At 41.6% G+C, this 19,514-nt stretch overlaps 1 protein-coding gene across 1 annotated transcript; it reads right to left on the bottom strand.

Moving 5' to 3' along the window:
• Positions 1-3,433: 3,433 nt before the first annotated feature.
• On the bottom strand, positions 3,434-15,969 carry LOC132464665 (aminopeptidase N-like). The gene is made up of 22 exons (XM_060061176.1): positions 15,886-15,969; positions 14,552-14,976; positions 13,771-14,077; positions 13,102-13,244; positions 12,678-12,814; positions 12,375-12,501; positions 12,022-12,176; positions 10,471-10,584; positions 9,070-9,213; positions 8,778-8,843; positions 8,517-8,582; positions 8,220-8,389; positions 7,702-7,778; positions 6,806-6,939; positions 6,460-6,515; positions 5,881-6,028; positions 5,653-5,744; positions 5,396-5,506; positions 4,988-5,155; positions 4,709-4,849; positions 4,133-4,214; positions 3,434-3,835 (listed from the first exon to the last, which is right to left on the bottom strand). The coding sequence occupies exons 2-22, from the start codon at positions 14,856-14,858 to the stop codon at positions 3,680-3,682; spliced, it is 2,901 nt and encodes a 966-aa protein (XP_059917159.1). The 5' UTR covers positions 14,859-14,976; positions 15,886-15,969; the 3' UTR covers positions 3,434-3,679.
• Positions 15,970-19,514: the final 3,545 nt, after the last annotated feature.

Below are 19,514 nucleotides of genomic sequence, written 5' to 3'. Positions count from 1 at the left end.
AATACAGCATATCTTTATTATTTCCCAAGAGTAAAGTACATGGAATCAACACAACCTACAGCTACTTTAGCATATGAGAACAATGAGGTTAAAAAGTGTTGTGTTCCTCTCTTTGTTTCTCCGCAAGCCCCTCAAATCCAGTCGATTGGGTAACGAAACAGCAAATTGTAGTTATGAAGTATGAAGTGGGTTATCGGTTTGTCTGTTTGTGTTATAGGTCCAAAATTTATAGTAGGCTACCTGAATATAACAACGCCCCTTAAGCTGCTAACAACACTTTGCTCTGGTATTCTCTTCAACCAAAACCTCCAGCTGACACAGAAATATTACCCTCAACAAACACCCATCTTGTTTGTCACTTTATTGCATTTTTGTTTTGTTGTTCTGTCCGTCCACACCAGAAGCGAATTGAGCGACCAAATCGCCGGAAGTCATTCACTTTCTATGGGCAAGAGCGACCAGAGCGACCAAAGCGACCAACGCTACCAGCGGCCAAAGTTGAGCGACCAGAGCGTCAAAAAGAAGTTGAAAACTTTTTAACTTTATGCAAATGACTATTATTCGCTTCAGCGACCAAACACTGACAGCCAATCGGAATGTAGACGCTCTTCGCTTGCGTGGATCCCAGGGAACATCGGCAGGCACTTTGGTTCCTACCTACCTTTATTCACTCACTGAACAAAATGTCGGCTGAAGTATTAATCGCGGCTGTAACTGGGCACCCGGTGTTGTACGAACCCACCCTTTTTCAGTTCAGAGATCGAAACGCCATAGTGGTTTGGATATCAAGTGATGATAAGCGGGAGTATTTATAGGCTACATCTAGAACGTTCGTATTTAAGCGGGAATCATTATAATTTGCTCTACATGCCACCAATCTAACCAACCAATCGCGTGTAGCATGCTTTAAACAAAACCAAAAAAGTATTTGAAATCGTCACATAAACAAACTAATCGACAAGACGAGGGATAAATGACAAGGGATATATCTCTTGTCTTTTATCCCTCTATTCCCCACTATTCACGGAGCCTGAGGTGAATATTTTAATTAAATTAATTAAATAGTCTAGATAGATAGATAGTCAAGTCTTTATTAATACCAAACGACACAAATCGTCGGGAATCCATTTAGGTGGTTCGTCCCACACAGGACAGTAGCCTACAATACCACACAGAACAAGTCTGACTGGATAATACACACAATACATCACATGAAAACTAGACACGCGTTGATAGATAGATAGACAGAAAGGCCTAGATAGATAGATAGATATGTTCCATTATTTGCCTTGCGGAGCCAACCAGACCTGTGCACGTATGCAAATTAGCCATGTGTCCCAGTGTCTATTTGTTTTGAATGCGACGAATGAGTGCAGATCATGATTTGCAGATCCAGATCAGTGAAACATATTTTAACTACTACAGCACGCAGGGTTTTTTGTTCTCGGTTGTAATTAGCCTACATTTTAGGATTTTTTTTATATTGGGGGGAATCACTGTCCTACTTGTTGTCGAAGCACTTTATCGAACAAGCAAAACCGTCTCGGCAATATGGCCAAGGTGTATGGGAGAGTTCACTATTTGATATGGCTGTCTGTAGGGCCTACTAAACGCATGGCTCCTTTAAATGCGTCTGCATAATTGAATTGTACGTCATGAGCGACTTGAGTGACCAAAGCGAACAGAAAAATTCGCAGCGAAACTTTGTGAGCGACCAGAGCGTCTTTGACGCTTTGGTCGCTCCTGGTGTGGACGTACAGGTGTACGTCCACACCAGGAGCTTTGGTCGCTTTGGTCGCTCAAGTCGCTCATGACGTACAATTCAATTATGCAGACGCATTTAAAGGAGCCGTATGCGTTTAGTAGGCCCTATAGACAGCCATATCAAATATTGAACTCTCCCATACACCTTGGCCATATTGCCGAGACGGTTTTGCTTGTTCGATAAAGTGCTTCGACAACAAGTAGGACAGTGATTCCCCCCAATATAAAAATCCTAAAATGTAAGCTAATTACAACCGAGAACAAAAAACCCTGCGTGCTGTAGTAGTTGAAATATGTTTCACTGATCTGGATCTTCAAATCATGATCTGCACTCATTCGTCGCATTCAAAACAAATAGACGTTAGCGCACATGGCTAATTTGCATACGTGCACAGGACTGGTTGGCTCCGCAAGGCAAATAATGGAACATATCTGTCTATCTAGGTCTTTCTGTCTATCTATCTATCAACGCGTGTCTAGTTTTAATGTGATGTATTGTGTGTATGTCCAGTCAGACTTGTTCTGTGTGGTCTTGTAGGCTACTGTCCTGTGTGGGACGAACCACCTAAATGGATTCCCGACGATTTGTGTCGTTTGGTATTAATAAAGACTTGACTATCTATCTATCTAGACTATTTAATTAAAAATTATTCACCTCAGGCTCCGTGAATAGTGGGGAATAGAGGGATAAAAGACAAGAGATATATCCCTTGTCATTTATCCCTCGTCTTGTCGATTAGTTTGTTTATGTGACGGTTTTGTTTAAAGCATGCTACACGCGATTGGTTGGTTAGATTGGTGGCATGTAGAGCAAATTATAATGATTCCCGCTTAAATACGAACGTTCTAGATGTAGCCTATAAATTCTCCCGCTTATCATCACTTGATATCCAAACCACTATGGCGTTTCGATCTCTGAACTGAAAAAGGGTGGGTTCGTACAACACCGGGTGCCCAGTTACAGCCGCGATTAATACTTCAGCCGACATTTTGTTCAGTGAGTGAATAAAGGTAGGTAGGAACCAAAGTGCCTGCCGATGTTCCCTGGGATCCACGCAAGCGAAGAGCGTCTACATTCCGATTGGCTGTCAGTGTTTGGTCGCTGAAGCGAATAATAGTCATTTGCATAAAGTTAAAAAGTTTTCAACTTCTTTTTGACGCTCTGGTCGCTCAACTTTGGCCGCTGGTAGCGTTGGTCGCTTTGGTCGCTTTGGTCGCTCTTGCCCATAGAAAGTGAATGACTTCCGGCGATTTGGTCGCTCAATTCGCTTCTGGTGTGGACGGACAGTTAGTCTTTCATTTCTGTGCAATATGAATGTGGTGCTGCAAGCTGTTTTCTTAGCAGGCGACGATTGTGTGTGACTTTATAGGTCCGGATTCTATATATAAACTAGTGAGAAACAGCCCAAACGCTAGTAGATGTAAGGCATGTTATTTTATTCATGCATGTTTATTTATCACACCAACAAAGAATAATTGGTGCGTCTTCTTATAATGTTTCATTTGAAAAACGTAATACTACCACTATAACTAGAATAGCTATAGGTATCCACATACACTGTGAATAACTTAAAAATAATAATAATAATAATAATCCTTTTTTTTTTTTTAAATAATAATATAAATGTGTTTCTTTCTCAGTTCACAAATGTATGAATCCGATTCGTAATCAGTTTCGATGGTTCCTTTATGGCAAATACTTGTATTTTGAGTAGGTTATGATATACAGTATGAATGAAGATTTCAGTCATTATAAAGTCCACCAATTATGAACAAACAATTTCAATTATTTACAGATCAAAAATTAAAAGTACAAAAGTTAAAAAAGATGAAGTTGGGTGTCCATCATAAACATTTTCTATCAACAAAAATAAAATGAAAAAATAACATTCCAATGTGCATGAGGAGGAGTTCTTTATGGTAGGGAGTTATCCATGAACCACTGGAGAACCTGTTGTTTGTTCTCAGAGATCCACATCATGTTTGCTTTGGTTCTCTCAATGGCTTGCTCCACAGCCAGGGTCCCTGAGCCGAAACCCACCGCTTCGTTGTCTTTCTTGAACTGCTCCAGCTTTGACAAAGACAGGATTTAAAGGGTTACTGGGTTTGTTGCTGTTATTTTGTCCAGAAGAACATTGATATAGTTTATATGTGTTTGTGTGAGTGTTTGTGTGAGTGTTTGTGTTTGTGTTTGTGTTTGTGTGTGTGTGTGTGTGTGTGTGTGTGTGTGTGTGTGTGTGTGTGTGTGTGTGTGTGTGTGTGTGCGTGTGTGTGTTGATGAAACTTGCGCCTGGTGGAACAATTTTAGATTTACATGTGTTCAATATTTTGGATGTGCTTAAGAAATTAAAAATAAAAATAAACGAACCTGCTGCAGTTCAAACTTAGAGGAAAACCTCTCGGTAACTCCGTTGATGAGGTTGGAGAAGGAAAAGGAGCCGCCTCCGTACCTGTGGATGAGGATGACAAGGACGTAAGATAAACTAACAACATAACTTTATGTCAACGTTTTGCTTGTTATGCTTCTGTTACGTCTGTCAATCTCATAACCCTCCCTGGAGGAGGGTCTGCGTTCCTTATCAAGATTTCTTTCTCGATAATTACGGGCGATTTGTACCTACGGGGGTTGGGTCGTATAAGGTGGCCTGCTGTGAAACCCTAACTGGGACTAAGGGCCATACAAATAACATTGACTGGACAAGATAAGAACCCTTCCTGTTGGTGGGAAACTACCGTTTCACAATCCCATTCCTACAATGGGCTCTAAAACAAGGTGAGTTCAATGAATCCTAGGAATCCACATATGGGCGAGTTTGGGGCGTCAATATGGAGTATACTGGCTATCGAAGGTGCAAATGGTCTTTGTTGTTCTCTATATGCTTTGTTAACAGACATTCGAGCGAAACCTCCAACCCCAGGCCTGAGACCTAAGACCAGGACTTACTGGTTGAAAATGTAGGACCAGCGGTCCCGGATGAAGTCCCAGGCCAGAGGCTGTCCAACCACGTTGGAGGCGATGTAGACTATGGTGGATGTGGCGTCTTGCTTGCGGATAAAAGATGGATTCAGGGTGTACTCCAGGTACCTGATTGTGGGGAAGGAAATCAAATGTCATCAAATATAATCTAATATATTATAGTGCCATGGTGTGCATGCGCATGCGTTGGGAAGGGCCAGTACAACGCTCTAGTTATGTGCACAACAGTGGTAGCGTCCGGCTGACCTGTTAAGGAGCCACGGTTCTTTTGTGCAGGCGAGTGCCGCTCGCAGTTTTTCAGCCTCAGTAGCAATGCTGGCTTTCAGGAATTGATCCCAAGCAAAGTCCCACTCTTTGGCGCCCCCTGCTGCGATAGCGCTGCAGTACACGGTGGAGCGCAAGTTGGGTTCGATCCTGAAGAAAATAAAAGCTCACCGTTAGCCTCAGCAAGTACTGACCTAAACTATGTAGAGACTATGCAGCTGCTATAGTTTATTCAGCCCGGGAGATTAGAGATTAATACAGAATGTTTACGACAATATTACGAAAATGGAATAGACTAGAATAGAATGATTAAAATGAAGAAACAGACAATAGAATGAAGTTTGAGTTTAGTCATGAGTTTACAAATTACTTAATGACTTATTCACGCACGGGTTAACTGCAGGGTTAGCCATCCAGCTTGCGAACCAGCCTTGTACAAGGGTCTGACACTCAGGTAGCCCCGTGCTGCAGGCCTTGCCGATGGCGTTCACCTGGTTGTACCTGGAGGAGAGAGCTGTTTAGCGGCTACACACCAGAACAAAGGTCCAGAGATAAACAGTAATCAGCTATTGCTAGTGTTGCTTACACACATACTTATAAACGTAGCAAGGGGAAATTGGGTGAGAAAGTATGTGTGCTTTACTCACTGATCCATGTGGCCGGTTGGTATGATGGTCCAGCCAACAGTAATTTCCTTAAAGTGTAGAAACAGGGGAGTCACCTGTTTCAACAAATAAGCCTAAAGGCAAGAGAAATATATGGTCAGCATGACAGCGGTGATGTGGTGTGAAATGATCTCCATATGCAACGTGCGATTAGGCACAACCCATCCCATTCGGTTTCCCTTTCTTAAAACTATTGTTATGACCACCGACCTGCATGGGCCCCAGCACCTCACTGCGGTCGAACATGAGGTAGAAGAAGTCCAGGTTGTCCAAGGCAGACTCCCAGGGCATGTACTCTGTTTCCTTTGTAAGGTACAGCGTCGTCCTAAGAGCAAGAGTTGTGGGGATCTCCTTTGCCCTGTGTGGGGATTACAGAATCATGTGAATGGCAATTGCAACTTGTTGGCTTTCATCTTTTGCTACTCTTTCATACGGTTCTACAAAGCAGTACCATGTGACTCTTCAATGATGAGGGTGGTGCTGATGTTCAGTGTAATATCAATAGATAATGTGTTTAAAGCAAAAACAACAACATAGATCGCTCTCCTCCCAATTCCCCACCCAAAGTATTGGGGCTTATGTCAAACAATGTAGGGAGGGGGGGGGCCACTGAATCACTGCACACACACCTGGTGTAAGCTGTCACTTATAGCTAGAAACAGGCATGATGATGGTGGCGATGAGGACGGGGCACGGGGGGGGGGGGCGGTGGGCGGAAGAAGGGGAATGTGGGATGGGTGGAGATGGGTATCATCAGCCATCCACATCGTCTAATCGTTCTCTCCTTACCTGGCAAGGTTGAAGGCGTCATCTATGAGCTGAGCTCTGTTGATCTTGGGGATATCCTGGAAGACAGGGAATGAATGAGCCATCTGAAGCATGTCTTAATGTGACATTGTTTAGTTACTGCTTGTCTTTATTAACTGTTCAAATTATAATTTTCACTTATCGTTACTATAGTCACTTTACAATTGTACTTATATACTGCTTCATTTGGAAAGCAAAGAACTTTGCAAACAAGGTGCTCCATAATAACAATAATAATAATAAATTACATAGTTATTATTATATATTGTTTATTATATTGATATGATAATTGATAATGCATCATATAAAGTTTTGTATAGCTGCTCACTTGATGGTTGATCGTCAGAGCATTGAGGAGACTATCCCAGTTGGCCGGGTCATAGTTGACTCTGTAGTAGCCCACTGTATCCAGGTTGGCCAACACCCATTCCCCAGATGTTACTTTCATCTCAACCTTGGTCTCTAGATGAAGATCAAAACATAACAACAAAACTCAGAAAAAAGATATCGCCAAAATATTGTGTTTTTCTAACACTTAAAGGGACACTGTGTAAAAATTACTCCCATCTAGTGGTACAATTGTGCTCGCTTGTTCAAAAACTACAGTGGGCAGTATGTGCCAACGAGCTGTGTCATGACACCAATACTACCTCATCGAGTCATTCGAGTGATGATGAGGTTCGTTATTTCAAACAATTTTCAAACTGCATTGAATCATTAGTGTAAGCTAATGATGTATGAGTAATTACTCCTCGAGCAAGATAGTGAATTATTTCAGTCATCATTCACGCCGGCTCAGAGTGAAAACGCGTTTGCATTTCCTGTACCACGTAGTGCTTTTTGTCCCTCTCGGCAGTTCATAGACCGGAAGAACATGGAAGCCTCCATGAAGCTTACCCGTCCTATGTAACTACATATTAATTATTCTTCGCTCAGGAGGATAATTGCGATTTTTGGCAGAGATAATTTTACACCAATGAGAACTTATTTATGAATGAATACGTTGATTTGAGGTAATAAATTACTTAAAATGTTACACAGTGTCCCTTTAAGTCTATTGATCTCAACTGAACCCACTCCAATAATAAACACAGTAAAAAATAAATAAATAAAAAGACACTACAAATCTTTAGCCGGGCACTATGCTACAGCGCCGTCAATTGCCTTTGAGACCGTCACAGAACACAAGCAATAGACTGATTAAAATCACCAAAAGGACTTTACCTGATTTGCTTGTCAACCATATCGGAGTCTGATTGATTTTGGTCTTCATCCACGTAATAGGAACAATCCACTCATAACTGAGAGAAAAAATAGTCAATTAAAATGAAACATGATTACTTTAATTACCATGTTTAACTATTAATACTGAATTTAGTTATTAGCTGGATTAATTTAGGAAGATTGTTTTTGCCTTTGTCTGTTTTAGTCTTTTATAAACACGGCAAGGAAGGGTGAGAGAGAGGGAAGGGGGTGGGTTGAGAGGAAGGAACGATCAAGAGAGGGAGGGAGGAAGAAGTAAAGATAGGAAGGAAGAGAGGGAGAGAGGGAGAGCGAGGGGAAGAAAGACAAAGGAAGGTAAAAAGAGGGCGAGAGAGGGGAAGAAAGAGGAAGGAAGGAAAATAGAGGGAGACAGGGGAAGAAAGACAAAGGAAGGTAAAAAGAGGGAGAGAGAGGGGAAGAAAGAGGGGACGGAAGGATGGATGAAAGGAAGAGAGCGAGGAAGGGAAGGAGATACTTACTTGTAGGGTGATGCCTCTACATTGGATTCAGGGTCCAGAAGGAAATGCTTTTGGGTCACAAGACCCGTAGCAGTGTTTATTGTGATTACCGGGAAGCCCATCTGAAGCACCCAGGTGTTCATGATGTCATGGACCGTCCTTGGGAGTGGTTTTCCACTCTCCACAACAGCCTAGCGACAGGACGATGTAGAGAACAATGTTAAACCCGCTTATATAGTGTGCAATGAACTCTATGGTGCGTGTACTGTAGCTCGTTGCTATACAGAAACAGTTTCTTTTTTTAGGAGCAATACCCACCATTTGCAGGTGATCCCACAGGTCTGTGTAGACTGTATTCCCATAGGCAAACTTATTCAGGTAGGTCTGCAGGATACAAAGAGAAACTTTGTTATTTATTTTTGTCAGCGTCGATCTTGGCTACAGTTGAATGGTTTTGGCATAAAATGAGCAGAGCTTGATGAAGGACACATCTTGATGCTAATAGCACATGCACAGGGAGAACGTGTCACACGAGTCAAAAAGTATGGACTTGTTTTAGCAGATCTCAACAGCACTTACGCTGAGGCCCTTTTTGAAGAGCTCTTCCGTCAGGAAACCAGACAGCATCCTCAGAACGGCCGCTCCCTGAAGAGAAGAATCCTCCATCATCAAGAGTACCCCGTCTCACATTGTACCCCAGAAATGCTTCAGTACATTACGTAAAGACAGCCATCACGCAAATGTATATATATGTACACACTACACACACAGAAACACACCATACATGTACGGCACCACGGGTCCAAACTGTAATGGTAAATGATATATATATATATGTGTATGTATACCATATGTATATGGTAAACTGCACCTTGCTGTATGAGATGGCATCGAACAGTTCACTGATCTGCTCCGGTCGCTGGATGTCTTCCTCTTTGGAGGACAGGGGGTGGGAGGAGGCCAGGGCGTCCACAGCAAACACCCTGTGGATGTCGCTGAGCACCGTGAGGTCTTTCTGATGGGAGGGCAAAGGGCACATCATCACACACGCACGCGCACACACACACACACACACACACACGCACACGCGCACGCACGCACGCACGCACACGCACACACACACACACACACAGAGTTAGTGTTCTCTATGAATACGTTACACCAATTTATTTATTTTTTTGGCTCCCTGTATGTCAGAGAATTGATTTTAAAATCATGCTGCTCACCTATGAATCCCTACATGGTTTAGGGCCAAAGTATATAACGGATATGCTTCCACTACATAAGCCTTCGAGACCACTAAGATCTTCTGAGACCAATCTGTTAATTATTCTATGTTTGTTATTTTAATATTTTGTTTTAATGTATGTGAAGCACTTTGTGTCTGCCTCGTGTATAAAATTGGCTATAAATATAAAGGTGCCTTGCCTTGCCTATACCGGGCTTACCTCATCCCTACAGGAAGAGGCGGGGACGGATTTATGACAGGCCACAAAGAAGAAAGGCCCCCCTTAATTTTTCCTCTCACCTAACTTATACTGACTTGTAAGTTAAAGGTTAACTAGTTTATGCTACAGTCAAAGTCAAACACTGCCTGCTTTATGAACGTTTTCGACAAAGTGGTATTGTTGTCAAATATTTGAATGTATATGCTTATTCTCTAGAATTGATTGTCCCTGTGCCCATCCATGTCACATCTTTATGTTTACTCTAATATGTGGTATAGGCATTTGTTAGCTTTGTTACTTTACTCAAGATTGTTTTTGTCACACACGTAAACTACCTCAAGCATGTGATCGTTAGCAGACAATTTCATCAAACATGTGGGTTATTCTGTCTTTTTTATATCAGTTGAATCACGAAGCAGACAAGTGGATTTAAATCACAGAGTATCTCACTGCCTTGATTCTGATTCAACTGTTATGTGAATAAGGAGGAGGTCAATTCTTTAGGTCGTTATCTACTGAAAATCCGGAGAAGGAGGATAAGTGTGGAGTAGGTTAAGGGGAAACTGGGCTGGGGGACACGGGCCCAATAACTTCTAGGCCCAATACATAACATGTTGGGATTGGTCAGTGCATGCAGGAGGGATCCACACATTTTGTGAAATATAATTTGAGGCTTGATTCCAGAAGTTCTGTGCCAACCAATTCATGATTCATGTGATAATAAAGTCTTTATCTTTCAAACTACGGCTTTCTCGACCGCTCTTATTTTGTTAAAGCGTTTTGTGTCCCAGGACACCACTGTCTGTCTCTCAAGGGTTCCTTACCACGCCCCAACTTGGCTCGGCATGGTCCGCTCCCAGGTATTCCACGTAGGAAGCAAAGCCCTCGTTCAGCCACAGGTCGTTCCACCAGCGCAGCGTAACCAGGTTACCGAACCACTGGAGAACCACACAGAGTGCCATGTAATGATACGATTTTTTTACAACTGCAAAATCATAATAATAATAATAATAATGCACATCAACAATCAATATAAGTTCAAAATAGAATGAAAAAAAAAAGAAAAGAAATTCTAACGTTTAAAAGAGAGCGACCCATAAATGCCTTCTTTCCCCCAAAATGATTATCCTTGATGATAGATCTAACAATTGGGTAACACTTTATAATAAGGTGCCATAATAAATAGCAAACTTGTCATTGCCTAACCATTTGTTAATAGTTACAAAAATATCTATTTGGCACAAGTTAATAGTTTTTTCATCATTAAAGGATAATTTCACCGGTGGAGGCATGAATATGTATTGAAATTGGGTCCTATATGTAGTCGAATAATAAAATAAAATTCTAATTTGGTGCCGTCTTGACTGAGAAAAGGGTGACTTTTTGGCGCTTGTGGATTGAAGACAACAACTCCCACCATGCACCACGATGCACAGCTTCGCTGGCCACTCCCGCTGATCTAGATCAATGGGTCCCACCCCCTAGTGCTTGAAGTCTTACGAGAATCCTCCCTTCTTACACTTCCTATTTACTTCTACGCAAAAATCGTCATATTGCGTCATCTTAAACAGGAACTGTTGGAGATCAATACGGATCTCTCCAGTCTCTCCAGAAAATAAGGGAATGATGCACGACCATTCAAAAATATCAGTGTGTTTCTAACGATACAAAGCTTAATGGAAATGGGTGAAGTTTCCCTTTAATTAAATATTAGTTGTTTGCATAACCCTAACCAAACCCTAACACACGGCCCTAACCCTAACACACGATCCCAACCCCAACACACAGCCCTAACCCCAACACACAGCCCTAACCCTAACACACGCAGAGGCGCCGCGTCCCATTAGGCATACCAGGCAATTGCTTGGGGCCCCGGGCCACTACTAGGGCCCCCAAAAGGCCCCCCCAAAAAAAAAAAAAATCGCTCCATACCCCCCCCCCCCCCACCCCCCGTCAACAATCGCTCCGAACACCCCCCCCCCCCAAACCTCCCCGTCCCCGTCCCCCCCGTCAACAATCGCTCCGAACCCCCCCCCCCCCCCCCCCCCCTCCGTCAACAATCGGCCCCCTAAGAATTTTTGCTTGGGGCCCCCACACTACCTCGCAACGCCCCTGAACACACGACCCTAAACCTAACCCTAACACTAACCCTAACCCTAACCCACGGCCCTAACTCTAACCAGCGACACTCTGTGGTCCGTGAAAAAAAACTATTAACTTGTGCCAAATAGATATTTTAGTAACAATTAACAAATATTAACAAAGGGTTAGGTATTGACTAGTTTGCTATTTATTTATGGCACCTTATTAAAAAGTGTTACCAAAAATTGTTACGAAAAAATAAAATCTGTCTGTGAAAAAGTAAAACAACATGCCATGTGAGCCAGCTCGTGGGAGATGATGGATGCAATCCGTTCTTTGTTGGAATTGGAGGAGTATTTTGCGTCGTAGAGAAGAGCCGTCTCCCTGTATGTGATCAGGCCCCAGTTCTCCATTGCGCCAGCATTAAAATCTGGAAGCGCTATCTGATCTAGACGGACACAAAAACACAACAGACTTTAGTTTGCAGTCATACCCGTCACAATACACTGAATGTCTCTGTATTCATGCATTTGTATCGATACAGTGCCTACATAACTAAAATAAGAAGCTACACGCACAAACACACAAACACTAAGACATCAGACATCATTGTTGCAACAAAGATGGATCCAGCGGTGGTCATTACCTGATTTAGGAAGAGGATAAGTTGCGTTGTAATAATTCTCAAAGAACTTGAGGATTGGCCCAGTGACACTCAGAGCGTATTCTCCCTGGTTTGCTTCGATCGCTGCCTTCCGTGCAAATATGCGGATCTACAGTATAAGCCCCCATAGGGACACACAGAGTAAAGATGTGGACCTACAGTATAAGCCCCCATAAGGACACACATAGTAGATATATCAAGACTGTAAGCCTATATAGGGACACAACTAGTAAAGCAGAGAAAGCACACGTAAGTGTGCACCAGAGAGGGATTCATGTGAATTACCAAAACTCCTTCCAGTGTTGTTTGGATGAAGCCAAAGTCACTGACAATAAATGCCAGCAAGTATGTTGACATTTTCTTGGTTGGCTCAAAGGTGGTGACCTGGACGCTCATGCCATCGATAGTTTGATTAGTTGTTCCTTAAGAAGAGACAGGGAATAAGTAATCGTTATTTCTGTAAACAAATATTTTAATATAGAAGTTGTAAAAAAGTATAGAAAACCATTTTCTTTGTATTCGGGTAAAAACCTTCCCCTGGGTTATGTTAATATAATTTTTTTATCAATCTATCCGAAACTGTTACATGATCATAAGCCACTATAAGTGGATAATAATAGTTAATATAGTGTATTATATTTCCTGATCTATATTGTTTCACTACTTCCAAGCCATACATTTTGATTGGTTGATGAACGGATCCGCTCACCTGTCTCCATGCCATTGGATAGAGCTCTGGTGCCGTGGGCGTGGACCAGCGTGATGTTAAAGATCGCTTTCATCGCAGGCTCGTCAAAACACGGAAACGCCTTCCTGGCATCCGTCGGTTGCATTTGTGTGGTGGCAACAATCCTGGCAAAAACGGGTCATTGTTAGTAGGCCTACATGTTTCCTACGTTAGTAGGCAGGATATTGTAGTGTGTCAGGATAAAAGTTTTCATTGATTTTAAATAATAAAGCCTATAGGCTAAGACATATGTTTTGGAATAATGTACGCTCCCAAAGGATGAAGATTAATAGGTTTGAGAATGACCTTGTTTTGTTCATAACACTTGGCAGATCCTTGAAAGGCTATTTTATTGACGTGTTTATGGCAAAGATTACAGCTAAGATTAGGGTTATTGCCAGTCAGCCTAGGAAGTCCATATAGAATATAATATATAATTTATAACATGTATAATAAATATGCACACATATATGGTTCCACAATGAAAAAAGAAAGGTAATGAAGCAGGTTAAATATCATCTTGAATAAGCATAACAACTTTTCAGCATTTCATATATCTTCCTTAATTCCCTAAAAGGACAAAGTACAAAAAGGGGCGGCCCAATGTATTAAAATATCTCCGCACATGCTAAACACAAAAAATAAACCTACTTCTTTACACTATTTTCCAGGTATTCGCTCCTGTAGAAGCCGCCCAGGTCATCGGCGAGTTCCCCAGTGAAGGTGGTGGAGAGTTTGTACTTCTGATCCTTGACCAGTGAACCACTGAGCTGCAGCACCAGGTATTGGGTTTTTTCCACCAGCCAGGAGGACTTGATGGCCGGGGCTTGGGCTCCTCCGCCCTCCGTAGTGAGGGTGGCTAAGTGTCCGTCCCCAGCCTTGGTGTAGTTGAGCTTGTTGGAATGGATCAGGATCAATTGAGTCTCCTTCACACACTTGAACACCACATGGGAGGTGCCTGCACAGATGAGCCAGATGAGGAAAAGAATACATTTGAGGTGATACAAATGGATTCACCTCTTGAGGGCTTTTGAGTTGCATGTTATGGAGGACTTTTACCATAGTCATTGGTTCTTGGACTTTTTCTGAAAACATGCACACATACGCAAGCATGCCATACACAAGATGAATGTTGCACACAACCACTGGCGCTACTCTGAATATAATAAATCCTGATTCACTGTACAACACGCGGAGCATCCTATACTGTACATATTCAAGATGGGCTTTTTCTTTCAAATACAATGAAATGAGATTCCCACGGTAGTTACCAAAAAACACTCTCATATGAGAGTGATAATAGAACAGAATGAGATCCATTCCCTTATCAGGACATCGAAGGCTCTCACACACACTGATTCATCACCTTTTCTTCACAAAGCATACCGAGTGACTTTCCACAACGCCTTTTTGTCTTTTCATCTTAGCTTACCTGTAAAAATGTAAAGCTTGGTGTTGGGGTCTGGTATCAGCCTGGGGTGCAGTGTGACAGTGTAGGTTTCCGGCACCAGGCTCTGGGGCAGACGGTACTTGTCCCAGGGTTCGTTGGAAGGCGCAGGGGTGGTGACCGTGGGGAGTGTGGTGCCCGTTCCATCTGTGGGGGCCACCGGGCCGTCGGTCTTGGCCTTCTCCTGGGAGTAGACCACCGACAGGGCGATGATGGTGGCCACGGCCCCAGCGCCCAGAACGATCCCCACCACCCCGACCGCTTTACTGATGAAGAAGCCCTTGGCACCCATGTTGTCAAGGATCTGACACCTCACACCCGCTCAGGGACTGGAATCACCAATAGGGGGTGAGCCTCCTATTTGTAGTCACAGATGGATCCACTGCCTCCGTCCTTGAGCAATGGCTGATCTATTAACAATGAGACTATGGATGGAATTGATGACTATAGCCGGCTTTGTGGTTGGGTGTACCTTGAACCCACTCGCAGTAGCACTCCAAAAAGAACCACCATGTGCAGGGATATTTTTTCTTCTGGACTCTCATCACATCACTCTTTTTCATTGCTCTTATTTGAATTAAATTTCTATCTCTTTTTAATTTATGCCACTATCCTGTACTTACTGGTATGACACATTTTCCCGTCTGGAAATAAGAGAGCATCATATCTTATCTCATTGGTGTGTGTGTGTGTGTGTGTGTGTGTGTGTGTGTGTGTGTGTGTGTGTGTGTGTGTGTGTGTGTATTCTGAATGTGTATTTTTCTGTGTACACCTGGCAAAGCGCAGCAATGGCTGGAGGCTTTGCATCAAAAACAATTTGACCTCCACCAGAGTGACCTTAGACCTACAACCAATCCCTAAATTTTTTAATCATCATTTTGGTTCATTATAAACTCTTATGCCACAAACTAGTTTTAGCCAGACCGTTTTCTGAAGAAAATTTTATGGATGGTAAGTGATAAAGCATAAATGCTGAGTGCGAGAAAATGTTAACAATTGCTTAAGCAGAGATTGGTTTACAGCCACTTTAACAATGTGGAATCACCACACAGTTCAAAGATGATGAGCACTCATCATCGATCAATTTGGCACTTTAGATGTCAATTTCATGCATGTATCCATGTCATAATGACTTTCGCTGAGGTTATTACGCAACAATGTTTTTTTTCATCCATATGCATGTGGTCAGTTATGCTATGAATGCTTCTGAACAACAATGGTATTGATTATTGTATTGACAACAAATACAGTATCTTCAACAATCACAGTCCCATTTGTATCAAGAGACACAGTGCCATCGTTGTGGTGATTGGGCCTACCTTCAAACTATCCTGACATCTCATGATGTTGGATCCACCTTGCTGTGGGTTGCTGCTCTTTTTTACTGTTACATTTTCAGTTTTTCCTCAGATTATGTTTGCAGGACTGGACATTTGGAGTTGGTCACATTGAGTAAACAAACAGGGGTTAAGGGAAGTTCAATGCCCTATCCAGGCTTTGCTTGAAGAAATAGACCCTGAAATTAGAAACTACATTTTTACTTTTTAGGTTTATATGAATGTCCAGTGAGTGCATTGGATTACAGTCAAAGGCCAAAATCATAGGTCATTAGAATTATTTGTATTTCCATGGAAACAAAAGCATTGACGCCGATGTCATAAATGTTTGATAATATCCTACGCATGTGATTGGTCGACAGGCCATATTTAACTCCCTCCAGCGGGGGAAGGATAGTAGTCTAGTGAGTGGTGTTGAATGGATATTCATATTTCAGTCCACAAAAACCTCATTGTTTTATCAAACTTTTAAAACTTATAATAATATTATTTAATAATTATTAATATTATAATAATATTCAATCTACAAGTGAGAGCTTTGTCAATGGTCTCATTATGATCCATGATATGATCAATGAAGTACAATATCATCTCTCTAACATCAAATGACATCAGAAACATTTTATTACATTGTGACAGTAAACCTTGGCTGTTAATCATCGGTGTTTAACTTATGTACAACTTATCTTGCGAAGTCTTTATCTGAAATATAAAGTGTAATAAAAAATCCATGCCAAAGAATGGTGTTTCCACAGAAGAAAGCTTAACAAAGGGATACAATTTATGGGCATGCAGCACCATTTTAAGACATAGCCGAGCTACAGGGGTGTGGTCGTTAGTTTCAAGAAGACTGTGGTATTTGAAATAACAAATCCCATAACCGCAACCAACCAAAATCTATTTATTAATCCATTATTTGTGGGTAGCTCACTCACGCATTTAGCCATGCCAATAACAAATGCATCAATGCCATTGTGATACACTTGAGATGGTGTCTACTAAATGGCATTTATTCTTATAGATTTATACATCCTCAGAGGGAAACTCAAAGACGAATTACAAAGCTGTTTGGACAATCAAGGTTTTTAGCTGCTTTTCCACTGAAGACCTGAAGTAAGTGTATGTGTAAGATTACACAGTTCAGCCAATTTCAATCAGGACATTATGTAAGGCGATATTGTTTGGCTATTATAATTGATTTTGTTTATTGTAACCTTTAACATTCTCATTCAATCATGTGTTCCTTAAAACATGTAAGGTTAAAGCTAGGGTAGGCAATTTATTTAGGATGCATTTCTAGTAATATTTCTTGTAATTCTCTTACCATACCGACCATAAAGAAAAGAAGGCTATTCAATATCACTGGCTGCCCATGCCCTGCCTTAGCTTTAAGTACTAGCCTGACATGTATGTGATGTCCCTGTTAGACAGAGAGAAAGAAAGAGTGGGAGTAGGAAACATAATGCTTGTAAAAAGAAAAATAACACTTGATGTTATGCACGGTCTTCTTACACTGGGACATAGGGCATATTTCTCACCAGCCGGGCTTTGACCTTGGTTGAAGATGAACCTCTTCTCTTCCTCTCAGATAACTTATCTGAAGTGAACGATGTGCTGGAGCACAGTATGTGTGTGCAGATTGTGACCTATCTTAAGCACTCATCTCATCTCGTCTCATTTATCGTCAGTCCACCTCACACCCTGCAGTGTTCTTTTCCGTCAATAAAGATGAACCCATTTCACATGGTGGATGTGCTGAAATCGTTCAATCGTCCAAGTCAAAATATCTCTCAATGGACATCACAGCCCGATACACTGATTCATATTCGTCTGAAGATGTATTTTCATCAACGTTTTTTACACATATTTCAAATAATGAATCACTGTACATTTTGACAATTGTCTTTGTAATACTTGATTTTTAACTAGTGTCATTTGAGACACTTTATTAGAGACTAGTGTTATGAGGGGAAATTAATTTGGTAATACTGTAGTGTCATATTTAATCTTGGATCCAGCATTCCTATGATGATAAAGCTGAACTTTTGGGGGGAGACGGCACAGAGCATGAACCGGAAACCGGTTTTCGTTCCGGAGGTATTCTACGGAAGACAAACTCATTCACATGAGTGGATGAAGCTTTCAGAAGGGGATTTTAATGAGCGTATGTCAGTGGTCAGCCGACACGGTGTGGATTTGAAACCTTTACCTACACTTATTTGTAGTTTACTACTGCGGGCCAAGTTTGTGTTTGCCAATTGCACGCTTACGGATACCAGCCGTCAGCAATGAACACCTCCATTTCTGAAGTACAGAAGCATAGGATACAGTTAGTTTATGTTTATTTAGGATTTTACAAGATTTTACTTATGACGTTAAGTGTCTCTTATGTCATAAGAGACACTTGGTTTGTGACTAGTGTCATATGAGAAACTTTGATTGGTTACTAGTGTTATTTGAGCCACTTGATTGGTTCCTAGTTTTATGTGAATGTGAATGTTTCCGATCCCACACCTTTCTCACAAAACGTCATCAGCAAACCTTTCAGAGTGTGGTGGAGATATTTAGCTCAAAATGTACATGGCTTCCCTATTCTTTATCTGATTTCTTCTTGCAATGTCATGGTATGATGCACTCTACTCAGGCACAAGGAGAACGACTTCCATCAATAATTTACCACAATGCTGATTCTTAATTCTCAGTCTTATCCTTCCAAATCTGCGACAGGATTCCTTTTCCAAGTCATAGTTCTGAATTAAAAAGGAAAGCAATTGGATTATTCTTTATCAGAATGGACTAACTTGACGGTCATATAGAATAGATTTCTTCGGTTCACCTGTCCTCTTATTATCATTTTTAAAGTGTGATTCAACTAGCTGTTCATCTTCAGTTCCCTCTCAGCTGTGATCCTCTTGGCACTGTTTCTACATTCCAAGAGGAGGTCATAGCAGCAGGCTGGACGGGATGACTGTGATAACTGTCTACAATAGTATGCAGTATTTCCATCTCACTTGGATTTTTTTCCACTAATGTCTCGATAATCCCGGATACTGTAGGATAAATGATTGTAAGAGAGTTGTAGACTAAGAGAAAGAGAAAGCTAATAAGTCTTACCTTGCTTTATTACTCTTACTTTATTATGTGTTTCCTGTATTCCCGGCTAATAGATACCAGTCCTATGCCAATGGTTCCCATTGTAAAGGCTGATTGTGGGGTCTAGTGCACGTGACATGTGTTAAATGAAAAGGCTCAGATTGACCTTCAGTTCTTCTTGTCTTTAAAACACTGTCATATGATCGCCCTCTAAACATAAACATCCACTGATAATTTCTGTGAGATATATGTGTATGGTGTGTGTGTGTGTGTGTGTGTGTGTGTGTGTGTGTGTGTGTGTGTGTGTGTGTGTGTGTGTGTGTGTGTGTGTGTGTGTGTGTGTGTCTAATGTAGTCATGATGCTGTAAGAACTTCTAATTTAGTAGTTCATTTGAACTAGATATTAAATCCTTCCCCAGATTTCCCTTATGGCTGCTACATGATATAAATTGTTTCGAAAACAACAAGCATTTCCAGAATACCTTGACAAAGCCCAACCCTTTAGCGCCCCCTGTTGG

Source organism: Gadus macrocephalus, chromosome 9 (assembly GCF_031168955.1).
Source record: "Gadus macrocephalus chromosome 9, ASM3116895v1".
Classification (NCBI taxonomy): domain Eukaryota; kingdom Metazoa; phylum Chordata; class Actinopteri; order Gadiformes; family Gadidae; genus Gadus; species Gadus macrocephalus.
This window is presented reverse-complemented; position numbering and strand designations above follow the sequence as displayed.